General features: G+C 32.5%; 2 protein-coding genes and 1 long non-coding RNA gene across 12 annotated transcripts; 2 read left to right on the top strand and 1 right to left on the bottom strand.

The window, feature by feature from the left end:
- The first annotated feature begins 7,934 nt into the window (after positions 1-7,934).
- LOC108204733 (uncharacterized) lies at positions 7,935-10,493 on the top strand. 2 transcript variants are annotated; one of them, XM_017374314.2, is made up of 3 exons: positions 7,935-8,104; positions 8,207-10,059; positions 10,159-10,493. In XM_017374314.2, the coding sequence occupies exon 2, from the start codon at positions 8,380-8,382 to the stop codon at positions 9,028-9,030; it is 651 nt and encodes a 216-aa protein (XP_017229803.1). In that variant the 5' UTR covers positions 7,935-8,104; positions 8,207-8,379; the 3' UTR covers positions 9,031-10,059; positions 10,159-10,493. The 2 variants fall into 2 exon arrangements, with proteins under 2 accessions (XP_017229803.1, XP_017229804.1); XM_017374315.2 differs by having other exon boundaries at positions 10,138-10,493.
- Positions 10,494-11,237: 744 nt separating this feature from the next.
- LOC108192926 (uncharacterized) lies at positions 11,238-22,084 on the bottom strand. Of its 9 annotated transcripts, none has more exons than XM_064082666.1 (12): positions 21,924-22,078; positions 21,502-21,569; positions 21,311-21,432; positions 21,056-21,087; positions 17,594-17,664; positions 16,106-16,170; positions 15,804-15,848; positions 15,642-15,722; positions 15,198-15,258; positions 14,846-14,894; positions 12,045-12,230; positions 11,238-11,767 (listed from the first exon to the last, which is right to left on the bottom strand). In XM_064082666.1, exons 3-12 carry the CDS (start codon positions 21,311-21,313, stop codon positions 11,689-11,691), a joined length of 672 nt encoding a protein of 223 aa, XP_063938736.1. In that variant the 5' UTR covers positions 21,314-21,432; positions 21,502-21,569; positions 21,924-22,078; the 3' UTR covers positions 11,238-11,688. The 9 variants fall into 9 exon arrangements, with proteins under 9 accessions (XP_063938736.1, XP_063938724.1, XP_063938726.1 ...); XM_064082654.1 differs by having other exon boundaries at positions 21,027-21,087; positions 21,924-22,077; XM_064082656.1 differs by lacking the exon at positions 21,502-21,569 and having other exon boundaries at positions 21,027-21,087; positions 21,924-22,084.
- LOC135148279 (uncharacterized) lies at positions 12,690-14,383 on the top strand. The gene is made up of 3 exons (XR_010286264.1): positions 12,690-13,003; positions 13,211-13,947; positions 14,030-14,383. It is a non-coding gene; the product is annotated as an uncharacterized LOC135148279 (long non-coding RNA).
- Positions 22,085-23,285: the final 1,201 nt, after the last annotated feature.

The raw sequence follows: 23,285 nt of genomic DNA, 5'->3' as shown, positions 1-23,285 counted from the left end.
TAATATTAATCACTTATCTATTTTATATTTATTCATCCTTCTCTTCTTTGGTCAGTATTTTATTTCCGTATATTTCAAATTTTATTTCAAATTCTTCTCTCAAATAACGTGACAAATAAATAATTATTTTTATTTCATAATATATGCAGTGAATACTATTATTAATGTAACTGAATCCATTCTAACATTTCCAACGTAATCTTGAAGAAAAGAAATTAAAGATAATTTTTTGAGACCTAGGAATTCTCTTTTACTTCTATTTTTACATGCATCTTAGCTTTTAAGTGTGTGTCATTGTCAACAATCGACAACCGTTATTTTCATATAACAGTATAATTAGCTTATACAATTATGAGTGCAGTAATGATAACATCGCATTAATGATAAACTAACACTAAACCCAAATGCCAAATGTACATTTCCTATAATGTTTCACTGCTTGGTTTTTTATTTCCACAATTCTCATACTCTGTACATATGTACATATAGGGTTGTAAATGAGTTGATACGCTCGATAACCGCTCGGTGTTCGGTTCGAAAAAAGCTCGGTCCGACTTCGGTTCGACTCATAAACGAGTCGAATATGAGCACAATTTTAAGGTTCGTTTGATAAACGAGCTGAACTTGAGCACAGTAAAGTTCGACTCGATAGTTCGCGAACAAGTTCGAATTATGAGTTCGTGAACATGGTTCGTGAAGCTGGCGAACATGGCTCGTGGATGTGGGAGTTTTATTAGTGGATGATTTATTATGAATTTATAATTCGTTAGAGCATAAACTAAAATATTGTTAGAATTTTTATTTTTTTAATTAAATTAAATAACAAACAAGCTCGTAAATAAATTTATGAGCATAAGCTAACTCATTAGCAAAATTTATTAAACAAGCTCGTGAACAAAATTAATGAGTGGTTGGTGAGCAAAAATTTGTGAGGCACGTTCGTGAGCGTATGTTAATGAGCGGTTCGTGAGCAAAAGCTCGTGAGATAGCTCGTGAGACATGTTCGTGAGCGGTTCGCGAGCCGTTCGTGAACAGAGTTATTCATTAACGAGTCGATACTCAAACAATATTTTTGGCTCGATCCAAGCTCGAGTTCGCTAATTTTTTAACAAACGATACACGAGCATTTTAGAGTTCGGCTCGGCTCGGCTCGGCTCATTTACACCCGTATGTACATATAATATATACTGCTGCATTTAGATAGAATCTTGGACACCCAAGTTCAAGGCCTGATATGGCCCATAAACACACGGTAGCCCATGTTGGAAGCACTGGACCACTCGCGTCTAAGCCTGTATGCCCAAGCCTGATCTTTCTGCTTGGCATTAGCCCGGGTGCAACGCATTATAATCTTTTATTTGGGGTGAATAATTTTGTAAGAAATGTGATGAAATCATCAATATACTCATATAAGGAGAAGCGAGGAGCGTGTAAGTGGCGCCTCTGACATCGCTAAGTTCTATTTTTTAAAATTTTCTGGAATTTTTGGATGAAAAATATCAAAAATTAGAATTACTTTTTTTAGTTTCGAATATATTAGAAGCAAGTTTCAGAATCTGATTTTGTTTCAGATTATTTATGGAATATAGCAGCGTGAAAGTTTTAATTTGATTTTATTTCAGATTATTTAATTATGATAAAGAGTAGCACACAAGTCTCTCTACATCTATAAATACCCCTATAGGTTGTAGGGTTTTGAATCATCTAAACACAACTTTTTCTCTCAATATCACAACCTTACCTCTCTCTCGTGATAGTTCTCTTGCTCGATTTCTAACTTGGTGGTGCCGTTCATCTGCAACAATAAGTGAAGGCTGTTTATACGGTATTAAAAAAAAGGCTATTGCAAGCAAAGGTAGTTATAGACCGCTAGCGTAGGAGTCGACAAATCCAAACAAGGGAGGAGAATATAGTATTACATGATATTGATGGGTGATATCAATAAATTAACTATTAGTGATGTATGTTTGTTGGTTATTCTTTTATAATACTCCCTCCGTCCCTTTTTATCTGTCCATTTTGGAAAAAAAAACACATACCAAGGAATAATTGATTGTATGAACTTTTTCATTTAATATCTCTAATCAATATCTTGAAAATGGTGGAATACTCCTATTTTATGTCTTGAAAACATGAATTCGACCAAGTTTTAAATAAGTCAAGCCTTGAAAATTGAAATTATGGAGATATATTTGAAAAACTATCATTAAATTAGTTTCGAAAGTATAAATGGACAGATAAATAGGGACAAATTTTTACTTCCAAAATGGACAGATAAATAGGGACGGAGGGAGTATTTGTTTTGTTCATCAGAAATGTTTGTTGTTGTTAATTTTTATATGATTTACTTTGTACACAGGATAATGTTATTCATGCATTATCTGTTTGCTCCGTTTAAGCAACTTTTAAGTGAAGACTGTTCATACTATATTAATAAAGGTTGTTACAAGTAAGGGTAGTTATAGACCCCTATCTCACGAATTTAAGTTAGATGTTTTTGTGCACAATTAATCCAAAAAAATTGGAGGAAGGTGACAATATAAGAACATGATTACTTTCAAAAAAAAACACACAAATAAAATTAAGATTCTTCGTGCTTTAAATTGTTAATTACGTGTAGAAATTTATTTTCATTTTTTCAACATGAATTATAGTCCAATTTTGCAATTTTATATATTAGTATTGGTATTACATCAAGATTTTTATAATACAAAATTACCTACAAATATTAATTTTTAATCATTAATATACTTTTTATAAATAGCTACAAAATTACTGCATTGTACAAATAATAACATTAAATTATTAATATAATTTTTATAAGCCGCCGAAACGCGCGGCTTCTCAACTAGTTTAAATTAAGTCACAAACAATTGATTTTAACTTCTGTTCTTTTTTCAATTCCATTCACAGCATTCTATATTTATATGTTATGTTTGGTTGGGGAATGAATATGAGAGCAATAAAATGAAATTTACACTACGTTATAAATAAATGTTCAAAAATTTATTTCCTTCTTGTACTCATTTTCTTCTCAAATCTTATCATAACAATGTTCACTCACTCAATCAATACTGACTATCCTTTACCTATACTCCTACCTTTACTATTTTCATTTATTTTTACTTATTTTATTACATTTTTCCCGACCAAGCACAATCAATACTGACTATCCTTTACCTATACTGAGACTACATTCCTAATTTCACAAGCAACCCAGATTCTTTTGTATATTCAATTTCTTGTTCATAATAATTTTATATTTATTTTATTTTTAAACTTCTCTCATATTGATGTTATTTTTATTTATTTTTAACAATTTCATTTCATTCTATTCCATCATGTTATCCCCAACCAAACATAAGAGGACTACTTTTACTTCTAATTTCGACATGTGACTATGACTTAAAAGATCTGCTTCCTAAGATAGTATTATTTTTGTTCACAGCATCTCCCATCATGTGAAACCCTCAGCTAACAATTTAATTAGAATATTAAATATAAAAATTATAGGCAACGCCTTAAAAAAATGACACTCCAACTGTAACCACCACTTATCTATTATTATAGCCAAATCTATGAATAATAATATTTGTCGATCCACTGTAGGTCTTTAAAAATATTACCATTTTAAAGTGATAAATTCTATTTATAATAAATTAAAATATTAATAACATATTATTTTTAAATTATAGTCAATCAATATAATCAATACCATCGAAGCAAAATATTTTACAGTTTCAGCAACTTTTACATAATATCCCACATGTCTAATTTAGCTAATGATTATAGTCAATCTCATTGAAGATGCTCCTTTGTGTTCTTACGAAACACTCAAACTACAAGTTTTTCAAAGACCCGGAAAATTGAGTAAAAAAACATCACAAAGAGTATGAACGATACATATTTTTATATTAAGTTTATGTATATTTTATTTAAATTCAAAATTTTAAATTTTTGAGTGCAAGTCGAAATACGGATACTTGTGTACATAATTCAAAGATAAAAAATTCAACACATAGTAAAACTTCGGTTAATTAATAATTCACGATAATTCAATATTTGAATCACATAATTTTATTATCAACATAATAGCTTTACGTATCTGGTGTTGATTAATTAATAATCATAATAGATTAATAAAATTAGTAATATGTCGTGAAACTTATACTAATTCAGGATGCACGAACGATGGAAATACTTTAGACTTCATATCGCAAAAATCTGGCCAAAGTAAAAAACTTAACGAATTGGTCGGATTTTATACTAACAATAAAATGATCTCGAACTGGAATCAAAATCCAATTTAACTCAAAATGTTTTAACATCAGAACCTGAATGGTTAGAACATGCGTTTGGCTTCAATTATAGACCCTTACGTACTCAAACAAATTCGATTTGAATTGAAGTGATTAAGAGAAAAAGATTAAATTCAAATTTGGCAACAAAATTCGATTTCACCAGGCACGAATTGCACCATACCCAGAATCTCCTATTAGAATTCGATAAAATAATACTTCTTGAGTCCCAAAATATATGTCACTTTCATTTTTTTCACGAAATTTGAGATGCAAAAATAATATACTTCTATATATTATTTTTCAATTTTTATTTCTGAATAAAAATTTAACATCTATATTTTTATTTTAAAAAAATTACGCGAAAAAAATTAAAATTACGTGTATTTTGGAACGGATGGAATATAAAAAAGGGTAAAGTAGTACTAAAGTGTTGTGTGGCGTGCCTATCCTAGGCGAGCATGGACATGAGTTTCGGTCTTTAATGGGACAAAATTACATTCTCATTATCACATTATGTGCATCATACACTGAATGCTGGTACGCCATACTTCTTAATTTAGAAACTGGCCCAGGCCCCAGGACATGATTCTACCTCCGGGTTATTTACACGTGACACAGTCAAAAAAAACATTAGTGAAAATTTAGATAACATGTCATAAATTAAAAAATACAGATAATATATAAAATAAATAATATTTAAAAATATTTTTTCCCCACAAAAATAACAAATAATATAAGAAAAATAATATTTTATGGGTGTAACAAGACATTATCATTATCGTATTAACATAACTTAATAATAATAATAATAATAATAATAATAATAATAATAATAATAATAATAATAATAGTTGGGCTCCTTGGAAACCCATAACTCTTGGACTCTTTGGAGTCCCCTCTTAACACCGTCGGATCATCTTTCCATCCTACGATCTGCAGGATACAAGCAGTTACATATTTTAAATTTTTAAAACTCTCTAATATCCCTAATCTTAAGCTCCGAAACAATCGTGCATAGCCCTCTATCCAACTTTTGTCCTGCATTCAGACACTAGAAATATTATTCAAATAATTTATATAGCTATAGGTATTGCAGTACCATAAATACGCACATTAGAATTTTATCATGCAGCACACCATAGACATTACATAAATCATGCCAAATAGCATGCAGGACACAGATCAGATGTGACACAGATCAGATGTAACACAGAACACAATGCTAAGCATAAAACATTAAACTATGCAGGACATAACTATGGTCTATGTTCTGCAGTTTACAAATAAGATATACACAACTTGGCTTTGCATTACTAAAAAAACTCATAATTTATACATTCAATGCGGAATCTTTTCAGGGTATACTGCAACTCATATATCATACAGAATATCTGCAAATCACCAACCCAATTTGTACACGTAATCTACAAATATTAACAACAGAGAAAAAACAAAATTAAGAATATGAAACTATGCAGGACACAGCTATGTTCTGCGGTTTACAAAAAAGATGTATACAACTAGGTGTCCGATAGAGAATGCGCAGAACAAAGAGAAAAGGAAATAACGCACCACTGAAAAGATTGCAGAACAAATGGCAGGATAATATCTTCCCACAAACTCAGCAACAAAATAACTAACGCTACAATCGTGGAAGAGATGAGTGAGCGCTTAATTTGGAAAGATAAAATAGTTAATTATTTAAATTTTATATAATTCTAATTAAACTACACCGTCAGATGAGAATGAAATGGAGGGTCAGGATTGGGACTCCGGGAACTCCGAAAAAAATGGGACTCCAAATAACTTTTCTCTCATAATAATAATATATTTTTTAAAATATAGCTACGTCAGAAACACACTACTTACGTCAAAGTTTACACGACCAATGTTTTAAATAATTTAATCAACTATTTTTAATCGATATTGCACGATATGATATTAAAGCAACTTGATTAATTTGTTAGCGTCACTTCATTAGTAGTATCAGTTTTATGATATAATAAAAAATATCATTATTATATTATTTCATTTCTATATTATTTTCAATATTCAGTTTTCAACAAATTTTAGTAATTTATATTTTTAGATATCAATTCTTGTTCATTATATTTTATTTATAATTAAAATCTGAAACATTTATTCATGACCGGAATCACAAATAAAATTAACACTCAGCTGTTACGATAATCAAACCACCTAAATTTACATTAACCATAATATTTTTACATCGAAATGCTACGATAAGTTTAATTATAATTTACAGCCACGTAGTGGACACTTGCTACCACGACAACATAGTCCCCCCCTATTTTCTGCATTATCGCATCCACATACCCCGTCACTTTCGTTATCTATATCTGGCTACCTTGATCCCATAATATCTAACATCAAGTAATTTACTAGTACTTTACCCCGGATTTGTATGCATTTCATGTAGCTCCTCCCTCCCCTTTGAAGTCTGAAGTGTCAAGTGGCTCAATACCAACTACCAGCCCAGCATGAGATTACAAAATTGCCCTTTTAAATATTTCTCCACACCTATATACATTATTTATAGATAAATTTATTATTATGTATCCAAAAAAGTTGATACTGATTGAACTTAGAATTTTAACTTTATTATTCTCGCTTCAACCTCTTTTAGAATATCCAATTGACAAAATTTTGGCTCATACATTAGTGGAACGTTTGAAATTTGAATGGAAAATGATGAAGGGAATCAAAAATGAGAATGACAGATATAAAAATGAAAGCCTCGTTTGATAAGGTTGACAGGATTTTGAGTCACGCTGCAAAGTAGAAGTTCCATAAAATTAGATTACAATGTCCATTTAACGTTGAACTCTAAATTTGTGTCTGGTGTGATGTTTTGTTTATATGAACATGTAATTATGTAATTGAAAATTTGATAATATGTATAATATAAAATTAATAAATTTATATAATATATAAAAGTGAAATTACACAACCAATCACTTTATAATTTAGATCAGTTACAAGAAAGTTGAGATTACGGTGTTGATTACATCCAATCAAACAAGGCTGAAAAGGATGAACCGATACACGGCAGACCCAGACCCATAGCCTTGGCCATGGGTTCCCGGGCACCCACTCAAATTCCCGTCAAAGTGTAATTATAAGATAAATTTCAGTTAAAAATTAATTTAAAATTTAGCAGAAACCCATTAAAATATTTACCAAAATCATAATTTACCTCAATAATTATGAAATCTTATTAATTATTGGACGACTGATGTTCGAAATAATTTAAAATCTTGTATCTATTAAGATATTTGTGTAAATATATAATTTTTAGTTTCCGGTGTTCTTTAAATTAATATTTAATATTAATATCAAAAATTTAAAATATTAATATTTAATTAAATATTTATTATTTATATTAATACAATAAAATATTCAATTTTATCTCGACAGCTTCCGGAACCAACCAACAAATCAACTAATTTAAATGGCAAATCAAATTATCCTTTCTTAACCTAAACAAAAAAATTATACTTAAAAATTTAAATTTGGAAAATGCCAAAAGAAGGGGGGTATAACTGGAATTTCAGACCAAAAGTCCTCGAGCATGGTGCCAGGACTAAAATATGTAAATGCAGACCAAACAAGTCATTTCAGATCCGTAGATTCTTGTTTAAAACGCTCTTTTAGTTCAACTGCTAATGTAGTACTACTAGATCTGCTTATATATACTCACACACATTTTATATAGACGTTACCAACATCAAACAATCTTTGAACTCACTATCACTTCACTCACATCTTGATTGTATCACCAGGTAAATCATCTTCATCAACTCTCTTGTTTGTATTAAAGATGCTGTCTTTTTCTGTGATTTATTTAGTGTTTTTACACATGGATCTGCTTTTGTTTGTTACAGATCTGATAAAGCTAGTTTGATCAAGGTTGATTTGGTGATTCTTGATGTTTACTTGCATTTATATGTATTTATAGCTTGTGGGTATGCTAAAGATCTGAACTTTATTGTCATTTGATACATTTGAGGCCTTGAAATCTGTAGATTTGATTGTGGGGATTTAGAGTTTGAACTTGATGGAGACTATTGTTGTTGTTGCTCATCATAGGAACCAATGTTACGAGAAGAATCAGAGTAATCTTGGGTCACCTACTTTTAGGGATTTTAAAGAATTAAGTTGTAGGACTTTTCAGTCTGGGAGTGGTGGTGCTGGGATACTCCCTACACCAATTAAGGCTTGTACTACACCTGATGGGAAAAGGGGGTTTGGGTTTTCGCCCTCTTCCCCGTTCTCGAAAACGCCTTTTCCAGCTTCGTTTGATTATTTTTCGGAGGATGTTGAGAGTAAGAATTTGAAAGGGAATGCCTTGAAGAAAAGTGGTTCGACCCCGATTCCTATTAAGGGTGGGTCTGAGAGGGAGAGGTCCTTGTTTTGTAATGATTTTTCGTACTCTGAGCTTTGGGCTGGACCTGCGTATTCCAATTCTCCTCCACCTAGTTCATTGCCTATTCCGAAGTTTTTTGCTCCTCCCAAACGAACTGCGTCACTTGATTTTCCCTCTTCGGCAGTGTCTGATATGGATTTGCACCCTTTAGCACGGTCTGCTCCCCCGTCCCCTAAAAGAGAACACACTGTTTCTGCTAGGAAACTCTTTAGCAATGCTGACCATGCCCTTGCGACCCAGGATTTGCGTCGCATCCTTAATCTTGATGTCACTGATGACTGAGAACTAGGAGTTTGAGACTCCTGTGTAAATAAATAAATCTAGATTGCTAGTTGGTTTAGCGCAGATGTGTTTGGTGTGAATAAATTGGCCAGACTAAAACAAATAGGGACAGTGTTATGTGTTGGTTATACAAGAACATGTACTGTGGTGATGAATATTGCTATGTAGTTGTAAAACAGCAGTAAATGATAATGGTGTGAATCATTACAGTATCTCAGAAGATGGGGGGTTTTGTTCGTATCTCTCTCTCTCTTTTATGAAGATTAGTTTGTTGATGTGGCATTGACAAATATCAGCCTAGCTTAAAGGCAACTTTTGAATGGCTTGCTCACAGCTAACAAGGGATGGTACCATGGATACTTTCAGTTTAGAATTGGAATGGCCTTCAAGATATAGAGGAAACTGGAAACCAGTAAATTATTTTCCGTAAGGTTTTTCACCTTTTGTACATTATTAACTCCATAGAAATTGTAGATACCTCTAGTTTCCTAGTTTGGCTACTCAAAAGTTAGGTTTTAGGCTCGAACCTTCTTTTTAACACCGGTTACCAACAGTCATTCCATTTGGCCATACAACATAGGTATACTCCTTTGTTATCTGTGTCAGTGTAAATTGCTTTGCGGTGTTTGTCACCCTCCAAGTCTTTCGTTGTTTCATGTTTTCTCCTTCAACTGTGCAGTTTTGATTTATTTTCTAGTGTTAGTTATTTTTGTACATACACATAAAGCCTCTTACTACTAACATTCCAAATTCAGTCTCTCTAATTATCTTTGAGTTATTCCGTTTGCATCTCTTCGTTGTCAAAGGTATTGTGCTATCCTTCATCATATCACTAGTTTTTAAAAGGGACTATGTTGAGGGAAATGGCTACATACTTCTGTTCACTAGCTTTGAAATCATTTCATGTTGCCCTTTTTATCCATGGCCCATAAGTTTGCCTTTCTCACTTTGGTTCTATCCCGTGGTACTTTGATGGATTCTGTAAGATCTTTCTATTGACAGAATGCTGTTGTAAGAGGTATTCACAAGGTAATTTTCATTCTCTACTTGGACATTGGTTTATAATTACGTACAACAATTGAATCATTCAAGTTGCTAATATCACAGGCTTTCTTTGTATAATAGCAGTAATGGAAGGAGCTGGACACAATTATACATGCTTCCATTATGCAGTAAAGAAAACGGCGGCTGCGATTAGAGAAGAGTCCTATATCGAATCTCTGCAGTTTTACCTCACTCTGTCTTCGTGCTGTAAAGAGCTTTGACAGTTAATCCGCCCTCACTGTCCTTGTTTTCTGTGTACTGTTAATCTATGGTTTGTGTTTTGTATCTGTAATCTTAGTAACAGTAGTCTGGCTTTTCTGTTTTTAAACATCTGGGTTTTGAACATGTAGTGGCTTTGTTTGATTTGAATTATGGATTTAGATCAACAGTCTTGTCTATCTTAAGCATTCTGCAGCTAATCGGTGTGTTCATTTTCTCTTTTGTCATGGTTAAATTGTTTATTCTCGAATAGTTTTTGATTGGCCTTGTCATTTGAAAGTTGAAACAGAAATGGGGATGAATATTAGATCCATTTTTATTTTCTTAAGAATAATATTTGTAATCATGTTTCCAAACTATAGAATGTTTGAGAAAGAACTTATTATGAATATTCGATGAATCGATTAATATATACAAATCAACTAAACTCTTATTCGAAAACAGATTATGAGTAAACACTTGATTAGTGAGTTGGTTATTACTTGATTATCAAAGTGATCACTAAAGTGGAGGTAGTATATCATTTACTCTTATACTAAAGTTGATTTACTATTTATTTTTTATTACATAATTATCTTTTTTGTGTACTTGATTGATATTTATTATGATTTTAATGATTGAAATGATACATCGTTAAGATCAATGAGCGAAGTGATATATGATCTCTACTTCTGTGACCATTTTGATATTTAACCCAATAATTTTGTATCAGTCACATTGATTAAATAAAATAGAATGTTTTTGACCGCCTGATTATTTTGATACTAGTTAAATAACATTACGAGCATTAAAAACAAGCCGAATAACAATGCAAGATATAGCAATTTCTTAAATTTTTATCGAAATAATAACATTTTGAATTAATCATAAAATTATGCAGCGGCGAATACTCAATCTCGTCAAGAGACTCGAGACTAATAACATCCGAATCTCGTCAAGACTAATAACACCCAAATCCAATACAAGATCAAACAGGACATGACTTTACAACATCCGATACAAGTAACAAGATCAAGCAGGACAGAGGCTTAACAACATCAGATACAAGTAACAAGATCAAGCAGGGCAGATGCTTAACAACATCCGATGCAAGTAATAAGATCGGAGAGTAATAAGTATACATACACATATATTCTCACAAACTGTAAATGCTGATTAATAACCGACATTACTCTCTATTAAGCTAATCAAACACTACGGTTTCACAAGATAGGCCTGCCTACATAATATTACTCCCCCTTTGGACATATGTTTCGTCGGACCAAAAAAACAAGAAGCCAAAGAAGCTGCATTTGCCTTGGAACATATAGGAGACTTTAAACGTCATCCATATGCTTAGACATTGGACACAAAGAAAACTCCGCATGTTAAAAGGTCTATCAGTTTAAGTAAGACTTAAAACCCCTCCTTGTCTATCTTCTGAAGAGTATTTACAAAAGTATAACTGGAAAACGAAACAAAAAGTTTCCGGAACCTGCAAAAATGAGGCAAACTTGCATTACGTGGAACAAAGTGTGTCAAAATCAAATACTGTAATGGATGATGATAGTACATTCACTTTAGAAGTGTCCTAACACCGTATTCTACAGCAAATTGACCAAGTCACAGAACCTAAATTTACTGTTTAACTTTAAAAACAAAGGCTTATTGCTAAAAGCCAAAAACAGTGATATATTTTATGCAGAGTGCACTAGTGTGGAATTTTTTACTTCTTTAATTACTTGTTGAAATAAGTTGGGGAGTCTACATACCACACCCATTGGCTCATATGTTGGGCCATTGCAACATAGCTTTTCCGTGGCTGTGCATTCAGCAAGCAATGTAGTTTATCCGAATTTCTCATGGCATTCAGGATGGACAACCAGATATCAATGGGTCCACTGTACTTGCGCCATAGGTTCGTACTGACCTGAAAAAGGAAGGAGATGAATTTATCCCTGCAGTAATAAGGAAATTTTAATAAAAAAAATAAATATCTCACACGTATCTTTTAGGGCAGTGGATAAAGATGTCCTTCACAAAACCACGTTCAGTTTCATATGTCATTAAAATTTAAAAGAGAGGTTGGTGTACTGATCCAACATGGCAAAATTTATGTTTTTCTTAAAAATTATTAACATGTAAATACTGCTAGAATTATGAATGGTCTTGAATTAAAAAACCTAGGCCATTGGGTTCAATTTTTTCTCCTACATATAATATCTCTCTGTTGGATGCAGAAAAAGAATATTACAATCCAACCAGAACATAATTCCTACATTATGGTTTTACATTCAAAGTGGAATATTACATATAAGTATATAACTGAAATATTTTAAGGACTTAATTCCAGTTTGTGTACCCGTAAAAAGATTTTTTTGCAGCTTGTTGGCTATCTTTTAAAAAAACGCAGTTGAGTGGCTGGACAGAGAATTTTTTAACAATGTAAGGGCTCCGCGTCACAACCGTTAACCTTTTGTAACGGCGTTAGTGTGAAGATTGAATTGATGAGGATAAAAAAGACTTTATACACATTATGTATTACAGTATTACATAATAATAGAGAGCCGCATATCATTTCCCTCCAATTCAGTTGCCTCCCACGATCATTTCTAAAACCCAAAACTATAGAACCCTAATTGGTCATCAACTGGATTGAAATGAGCTGGGGTGTTCGTCTCAAAGAAGATGCAGATTGTGTATAAACCGAGTGAATGTCCCGGTTATAGAGGTATTATCTCATTCCTCTTCCCCTTTTCTTGTGTATGCTATATGTATATTATTAGTTAAAAAATTTAGGACTTTTCTGTGCATAACTTGTGTGTAAAGTTTATGTATATATATATGTAGCTATATGTGTTGTTATCTGTAGGGTTTACCGAGTATTTTTGGTAAGTTCTGTAATTTTGAAGCAGAGTTATATTTGTGTTATGTGCAGAGGAAGAATATTTTACTATTAAAATGTTTCATGGTGGAAAATGAGTGAAGATCCTAAGGTTTATAAAGGGGGACAGGTTGATTATATAGACTACTGTAGTGTGGATCACATAAGCTTGATTGAAATAGTTGCAGTGGTTAAAGAATTTGGTTATAGTGGGTATTTCAAGTTATGGTATAAATTGCCTTATACGACAATGGATACATGGCTTTTTGAACTTGTTTATGATGATGAGGTTATGCTCATGTGTACCTTACTGCCAAAGGATAGGTACGTGGAGATATATGCGCAAAGTACTGAAGTATTGAGTCAATCAACTCCAAATGTCAACTTTGATGATGTACAAGTTGAGTTTGCAGATGACAGGGAGAAGGTAGCGTTAAACAAGGTAGTAAAAGTCAGGGTAGGAGGTCTATTATGGTGATTTTCCATTCGAATTTTGTGAAAGTACACAAATAGAAGAATAACAGCTGGATAGTATTAGAGAGTTAGAAGGATTAGATGATGAGGAAATGGAACACATGTTTGAAGGACATGGAGACCCGTACACTGATTGCTGTGATTTTAGTGATGGAGAACATGAGCCAGCATATCCATCCACTGAGGATGAATCCTTCCATTCAGATGACTCAAACAAAGACCATAGTGATGATCCAACACCTGCAATTTTAAAGACACCAATAAAGTGCAAATTATGTGTAGGGGCTGGACATAATTCAAGAACTTGTTCACTGAAGGTTTGGTTATATTTGTACAGTCCTAGGTGTCTAAAATAGTAAGGTTTATGCTAACTAGATCTTTTTCTTGCACCTTGCTCAGAAAACTAAAGACTCAGCTGCAACCGGAAGAGCTAACACAGCCTCACCTCCAAGGTTTAAAAGTACTGTAAGGAAGAAGAGTATCCCTGTTTCTGAAGCTACTGCAAGAAAGAAGTTTATTCCCTTCTGCAGTGCAACTGCAAGGACAAACATTCCTGAAGCTACAGGATCCACTTCAACACAGGCTTCAACTTCAAATTTGCAGTGCAAGAGGAAGCCTGTGACAACATTTCGGCAAATGATCGCTGCAAGAAAGGCTCCAAAAAACAAAGCACCATAATCTCTAATTTTATCTCCTATTTTGGCCACTTTTTATGTGTAACTTTGGAAAAAATTATCACCGATGTAATCAGTATTATGCCTTTTGGATAAGTAGTATCTTTGAATTGATTATTTATTTGGATGGATTATGTAACTTTTAAAACAATTATTTATGTACTGTTAAACTTTCTAAACATTGGTATGTTCCAAATGTTATGTATTAATAGTTACTTTTTGCTTGAATTCCAAACAGACATTAGTAGCCCTGCATTAACTGACGGCGTTAACGGTTGTGACGCGGAGCCCTTACATTGTTAAAAAATTCTTTGTCCAGCCACTCAACTGCGTTTTTTTAAAAGGTAGCCAACAAGCTGCAAAAAAATCTTTTTACAGGCACACAAACTGGAATTAAGTCATATTTTAAGCCTATATGTGTTTCACCTGATTCCCTTCCCACAAACACAAATTGGATAATACTGAAGGGGAACAGAAAGAGGGATCTGATCATATACCAATAAAAACATAATAAAAAAAACAAGAATGAAGGAAAACATACCAGCTCCCAGGCGTCAATATCTCTTTGCAAAGCACCACGCAGAAGGTGACTGATTATATGAAAAACATAATTAAAATAAGTTTCCATCCATGATTAATAACCAGCCCATCAACTTTTCTTATTCAAATCACAAAGTTAGTATCTAACATGAGATATGGCTATTTACATGGCTGATGAATTGATGAGAAACTTGATGAGGCATTTCAATGCGTAGCACACAAGCACTCAATGAAGGGACTTAGATTCTAAGATTTGGACTATTGTGTATTTGTATGCAGTATGAGACTAAAATTAATAAGAACATGACATGTTTAGTTTAGGTGTGACAAGAAACCTACAACTTACCGCACACCTCGATTAACATCACGGTGATTACAGTGACCAGAAACGCCATATCCATCAAAAGTAATAATCTGGAAACAAGTGAAAGCATCAGTATGTCATTTAAGGTATAAAAAGATAGATAATATACTCGTAATTTTAAAGTAGTCTAAGAGGTTTAATGTTCAAACTATTCTTGTGTTGTAGGTACCAAACACTTCAAAAATTAAAATAGTGAAACAAGGGTAATTCATATTATGTCCAGAACCAGCCAATTTCTAGCAATTACAAATATATTCAGACATCCCGATAACCCGAGGCCATGCAAGGAACCCAATACAAACAGCCAAAAGCTCACCACCTAATCAGGTAAACCATAATCTATGGAATGCATGAACTTACGATAAGGACCCAAGAGGGGAAGGTCAAAGTACAGATAACTAAGTAATAGATGATTGATGAAATTAGATCTCACTGTATCAATTGCCTTGGCATGAATTTCATCTCTGACAATTTCAGCTAGTAAATCACCATCCCATACTTTGCCAAATCCATCCTAGTGACAACAATAAGAAATTTTTGAATAAACTTGTAAATACAAAATAAGAGGTTTTACAAAAGAATTTCAGAATGTAACCTGAAAATTTGGATGGTCAAGAATCGTTACTTGGTGCAGTGGAACCTGCATAAGTAGATTGAAATGTCACTATGTCACCAAGCATATTAATATCCTGGTGAGTCGCCTTCTCATATTTATAATCTTTATCCATCGAGGGCCTTGTTCATTCTAGAATACAGTAGCATTTTTTCTTTATGGTTTTGTTGAGAGGAGGGCATATAATCCATCATCCCACTTAAAGAAGACTTGGAAAATAGTTTAATTCAAGCATAAAGTTCAGGGAGCGAGATGGTATACACTATACAATACAAAATCATGACCTTAAGGATTGCAGAAGCCTGATACAGCTCTTCCTTTCTGACATTTCCAATGCCATCTGCATTACCTGAATTAAAGTTCATATAAGAAACATGGTAAACTGAAAAGCAATAACAAGATCGAAGTTACACATTCAACAAATCAGATAGCAACTGATATATTGTTTAACAGAATTTTCTTATAACTGAAGCACCAGCTAACATCCTCCTAATGCATGACTCCTTAGCCTCATACCAGTAACCTAAAGAATATTTTTACTCCTGAAAGTATATATGAAGGCCCCTCATGCCGATATGTGATGAAAGTGAGAATACTGGTGTGTTCTATTGGATGTGCTTAAATCACACGCATCAGCTATGACATGATCCCTTAGGAGAAAAAACCCAACCAGAACCTGAAGCAGCTATATACCCTTGCTACAGGAAGGGTAATGAATTGAGAGCTCCAAGCAGGTTAACATTAATTACAAAATCTTGCATTAGCCTATTTAAAAATTTCAACTTAAACAGCTATAATAGGTAGTAGTCAGCAAATCATGTACTGGACATCGTTTAGGCGTAATGATAGATTACTGTTGTAACTTTCACGTCCTGGACATCATTTAGGCATAATGATAGATTACTGTTATAACTTTCCTAATTTATGTTAAATTTAGATCAACAGGAGGCTGCACAACTTTAGCACCCTTTGAAACTAAGTATTCTTCAATTGAAGGACCATTGTAGATAATCTACTTTCACTTGGAAAAAGTAGAGGAAGCATAGTAGAATTAAGCCTACAACAAACATTTAATAGGGTTATCTAACAAAATAAAATAATACGACGACATATAATTTAATGATGACTTGACAGTCGTGGAAAGGAACATGTAAAATATGTTTGCTCTAATGTTACACAATTAAAATGTTTAAAATAAGAAAACTAATCACAATATTATACAAAAAAAAAGAAGAAAGAAAGATAAATCCTACTATCTTTCAGACATTACTGCATGATACAAGCAAGTCATATAAATTTATTTCTGCTAAGAGAGCGACTATCTTGAATACTTCTTCAGTTTTAAACCAAATCAAGTCAAATTAGCTACAACATATAATGTTGTGTTTGGTTGGGATGAATGGATTTGAAAGGAACAAAATGAGATTTGAACTGTATTATGATCAGATATTCAAAAATTTCATTTGTCCCCCATTGTATCCCCTAACAAACTTATGTGAAAGCTCAGAAGCAAACCCAACATTTTGAGAAGGAATGCTCCATTCTCCCCCATGCCCAAAATCTTCTCAAATCTTATGATATACATGTCGCACTCACTCTTTGAAAAAAAATAAAATCCCTCCCAACTACATTACTTTCCTTTATTCATTTTTGACTCATTCCATTCTTACCAGCTAAACACAACATAAGATTTATACCTGTATATGGTTACAGATTAAAAGGAATACTAACTACTGTTACATCTGAATCATGAATATGTAACATCATATTACCAGTGGACATGCACAATATATGTATATTGTGCCCAATTGAAGTCAAGTAATTGATTGTTGGAGTAAAAAACCTGCCAGAAACAGAAAACAATATATAGTTACATACTTTGAGTTTATGAACATGATACCAACCAAAACAATTAAAACTGATTTTATCCCCCTAACAATGAATAATAAGGATGGAAGTGCAACCAGTTTTTGTGATGCGTGGAAGCCATAAAAAAGCTTGAAACCAGACTGTCAAATGGCCAGATATGGACCCCCTCGCACAATATTCGAAACCGAGGCTACCTATAGCAGTATCATATTAACATTATGGTCATGTTTGATTAAGCATGACGAACTTACGCAATGAAGTCAAACTTCCCAGGAACTTACTATGAACAAGTAAGACTTCCATGGAAAAAAAAAAGGAATTTTTTTGGTTAACAATCATCACAAGAAGTTCCATAGGAAGAAAATCAATTTTGATATATAAGCACAATCATAATTTCATCATGCGGAAGTGGGTCAGCAATTGTGGTGTATTACACTCAAGGTTTGACTTCCCTTGCACCCTTTGGTTCCTTAAAGGCTTAAATCACACACAAGTGCTAACTTACCAACTCTCCTAAACCTTGCGTGTAAAGGGTGTTCAATCCAAATGGACCAAATTCCAGGTCGAGGAGATAAGGAATTATTATCTTGAACACAAGCAGCCATTAGTACGAGGCCAACCCAAAAGAACCATGTGGTTATCGGCTCGACTGAAAGCGGAAAATGATATATGTGGAGTTAAAAGGGTGTTGAGTGACTCAACACCTTGATGCTGTGAGGAAGTTTAATATATATTAGCACCTAACCCCTCCCTTGATTTTGAGAATTAAAAGGTGGATCAACGGGATCTCGCCTGGGAATTGTTCGTTTTTTAGTACAAGGAAGAAGATATAATATTATTGGGTGGAAGATTATAATTTTTATTATTAAAAAAAATTATATAGAGTTCATTATAAAACAAACTTGCATGATTAGTGTCATCTAGATAGCCTAATCAATTACAAATAGTTTACGGTCAAACCACATTAAAACAAAATCCTACAATATTAAAACACAATCAACCTATTTCATATTTCTTTACAATTTCAAATCAAAGATTACAACACTCCCTCTTGATCTGAAATTGCAGAATTTATTTAGTAACTTCAAATCAACGATGTACTTCCCATCATCACCTTTGGAGCACTTCTCTTCACAATCATATTTTCCCGGTACACTTCTCACTAAATCCATTTGTTGATGCATTTCTCACCAAATTCAAATTCATCAAAGTACTTCTCTCCAAAAACATTGAATCCTTAGCGCACTTCTCACCAAAATTCATTATTTTGTTACACTTCCTATTAACTTTATCATAAAAAAAAATGTAACACTTCACTCCAAGGTGAAATTTTCATCTACAACTGTAAAATAATAATTCTTCCCGAGCCACCTGTGCCATGATTTGTTTCTCATCAGCATGACACCGGTCTATTTGGTGCGCATCATTAAAGATCCTCTTGACCTTCTTCCATTTCATTCCTTGAGTACTTCTACTGATTGATCTCCAAAATTCCCAATTTCATATAGTGTCAGAGTGTCTCTGAGAGGTTGAACTCCCTCCTAGATTCAATCTTCCACAACCTTGAGCATCTCATGTCGGAAGTCATGGCTATGCACTTGCACTAACAGATTCTTTAAGATCATTGAAGCTCTTGATAGCATGTTGGTTTTTTAGTTCAAGAAATAATATATAATATTATTGGGTGGAAGCTTATAATTTTCTTATCATAAAATCCTTTATTTACAGTTCATTTTAGACAAACTTGCATGTTTAGTTCCATCTAAATAGCCTAATCAATTACAAATATTTTACAATCAAACCACATTATAGCACAATTAGACAATATCAATAATTTGAAGTTAGTAAGAAGTGCATCAACAAATGTTTATGGTGAGAAGTGCACCAGAAAAATATGATTGTTTTAAAATTGGGCTAATTATCACTTAGATCACTTATTACGCTAGAAAATATCAAGTGGGTCACTGGCAAATTTTTGGTCTCATTTGAATCACTAAAATCATAAAAAATATCAAATAGATACCTCTAATATCTTTTCGAGGAGTAAACTTTATTTTTAATTGAGTTTCACACATTTTTCTTAGCTGCTAGTATAATCAAATGAAAGGTTATGAATTCTAGTATTTATGATAATATATTCAGATTTTAAGAAATTCATTTACTATTTATTTTTAATTTTACAATTATTTTGTTTAATTTATATCAAATAAATACTAAATAAATTTTTTAAAATCTGAATATATTATCATAAATACTAGAATTCATAACCTTTCATTTGATTATACTAACAGCTAAGAAAAATGTGTGAAACTCAATTAAAAATAAAGTTTACTCTTCGAAAAGATATTAGAGGTATCTATTTGATATTTTTTATGACTTTAGTGATTCAAATGAGACCAAAAATTTCCCAGTGACCCACTTGATATTTTCTAGCGTAATAAGTGACCTAGTTGATTATTAACCCTTTTAAAATTACTATATAAATTTTACAATTTCGAATCAAGAGGGAGGTTAGAATTATTATTCAAAATTGTAACTGAAATATTTACTAGTTGATTTCGTTTAATGTTGATTGATTGTAGAGATATTTGTAACTGACTAATCATGCAATTTTGATTTGTATGAGCTCTGTATAAAGAGTATTGCGATGTATTAAATCATAAGCTTCCAGCCAATAATATTTTATCTTCTTCCTTGTACTAAAAAACCGGCATGAATATATTTAACCTTCGTATCCGTTTTAAATAGTTGAGAATATTGGTGCTAGTGAGTTTTCATCTCAAAACATCCAATCTTGTTTTAATATCATAGTCACCGGCTTCTAAAAACCTTAAGGCGTTCAAAGGATGGGTTATTATGATCACATAAATTATCTTTACAAAAGGTTGTACATACTTCCAGGGAATTTGTACTTGCATATTCAATCACATTATACAGGTGTGCTACAAGCCAGATGTATTATACAGAAATGAACTTGATACTGATTGCGAAGGGATGTGTTTACAGGTCTAAGTACAAAATGAAATAAAACCCTCAGTTTTGAGAGGTGAGGCTCTCCTTAGTTTCTCTCTATCTCAAACAAAATCTCTAATTCTCTTTTCCCTTCCTTTATCCCCTAGCTTGTATAAAATTTCCTTTCATGTCCTTCCCCATTTCTACCCATTTGCTCTGTTTTTATAACGTTTCCATTTCTATATTAATCCTCCAGGTGTCCAATTAGCATCCTTAGCAAACTGAGGCACATATATTGAGTATTGTAGGATCACAAAGGCCGGAATAAATAACTAGCAAGTTCAATCATTAAAACATCTGCAGATTATAATTGTGTAAACATACATGGACTCATCATCAGGATGGGCAATTACCAGCAGAACATTCTTCTTGGAAGAGGCTTCACCTGGTAAAAAAAGAACGAGCAAATCAAAATAACGACTTAGAAAAGAAAATCAGAGTGGCCCAGCAGTGACAACTGACAAAGCCGCTTCTAGTACGACTTTGATCAATTCCCATATACTTGAAAAGTTGACTACATAAAAATTTCAATTTCAACTACTTAAAAATAATAATAAATCAAATAACACACCCTAAAGGAAATTTAGATACTTAATATATTTACTTACCATAACTACTCAAGAACGTAGCCTTGCTGGGAGACCATGATGCTAAAAGAATTTTGCAGAGGGAAGCCAACCAAATTACATTGAGCGAAACAACGATCATGAGCCATGCCATGTAAAGGACCCTGTAAAATGAAGTCATTACCAAAACAATAACAACGGAAACCGACAAGCCAACTATAAATAATAAGAACCTTCGTTTCTGATTAAATCCGCTACTATCTTCTAACCAAAATGCAGCTTCCTACAGAGTGTTTCCAACCTTAATGACATTACAAAGTGTTCATAAATCAGCTGTAAAAGTGAATTCTTGGGGGACTTTCATCAAACACTTGACATCATAAAAGAAAAACTTCTTGTATTTGCTAAAGAGAAATCAAGAATTTACAGCAAGGAATTAAAGATTGAATCTTTGGCATAACATTCCACTACCCATCATCAAATGGATAAATATACAATTGAATTATTTTTGACAGGAAATGTAAAAAATAATGTAGCAAAAGACTGAACATTAAGATCATTCAAGCCATTAAATATCGACTTGCTTAATTATGTAAAAAGCCCAGTAGAGCAGAACAAAAAAACACACAAAAGAAGGAACTAGAGCATTCATTACCTGAGTTTCTCCTATAGGGCAGCGCTGTGTGTTGAACTGTGCTACTGTGTGTAATAGAAGAGACCACTCCTCAGTTCAGTTGCCCCCAACAAATTTAACCGGGGGATTAGGGATCGAATTGTGATTTTTAAAGATACTTTTTAATAATCAAATTCAATTTTAAAATTATTAAAAGTTTGTGATATTAAAAAGATTTGGAATCAATCAATATAAAAGAAAAGCCAGGGCGTGTACAGTTTTGTTCTATTTTTCTAATTTTCATGGCCGGATTAAAAATCAGAGTTTCTAGATCTATAAGTTAGAATTAATTATTCATATATTTATGTAAAAAATCAAGTATATTTATAAAAGTTGAGAATGTTTTTGTTTCATGACTTTTTTTTCAAACATCATAATCATTTATAACCGTTAATTTGCTTTCAAATTTTATTTCATTTATTAATTCTAAACAAAAATTACTTATTTTAGATACACCTAAACAACCTCATAATTTGTTACATCAAGAAAATACTGCCAAAACTTTAACTCTGAATTGAGCTGATATTGCAGCCATAAGCATATTTTAATGGCTATCGCTGTCTTAGGGCCACCGAAAGTCAAGGTTCTTATAAATGTGATATGAATAGATAATATTGATTAAATTATTATATGATCCTCCAAATAATATAATTAGATGGCAATGATATATATCGGACCATCCCTTCACCGAGTGACACTTAAGCAAACAAGTCTTGTCATAAAATAATAGTTTGAAAGCGACTGCACTTTTGGATTTATTCTTTAAAGATCGAAATCTCCATTATTAAATTAGGTGGTCCTAAGTAAGGTTTTATTCTCAAAATCAGCTTAAGATCAAATCTCAATTATTAAATTAATAATAATTCAATATAATTACTCAACCCAAAATAGATTAGTGATTTTAAGTACAAATTGAGTTAAGGACGCAAGAGATGACAGCGAATCTTCATTAATATATCAAGTGGTCCTTGCCAAGGTTATCATAATGGCATGCAGTTCTGTATATTTACAAACATGAGCACACATATGTATCTCATATGTTTTTTGTGATTTTTATCTGCTGAATCCATGATAGGGAATGAATAGTAACTTTTTCTATGTAAATAGAAAAAAGATCAAGTTTCTTAGGAAAATAAGATGCCCAAATGATTTGTTCGAATATGGAAAATATGAAAGGACTCGGCTACTTCAGGTGCTGGATATTGGTGGGAGTAGTTGAGATTTATTTTCATGTATATAATAAATTATGAACATAATTTTTTTTTATCATATTTATAATATTTTAATAATTATAATTATATTTATAAATTATAATTTAATAACGTTGAGACGTTTGAATGTTAG

The sequence above is a fragment of the Daucus carota genome, chromosome 1 (genome assembly GCF_001625215.2).
Source record: "Daucus carota subsp. sativus chromosome 1, DH1 v3.0, whole genome shotgun sequence".
NCBI classification, from domain to species: domain Eukaryota; kingdom Viridiplantae; phylum Streptophyta; class Magnoliopsida; order Apiales; family Apiaceae; genus Daucus; species Daucus carota.
Note: the sequence above shows the minus strand (reverse complement) of the source record. Positions and strands in the feature narration are given on the sequence as shown.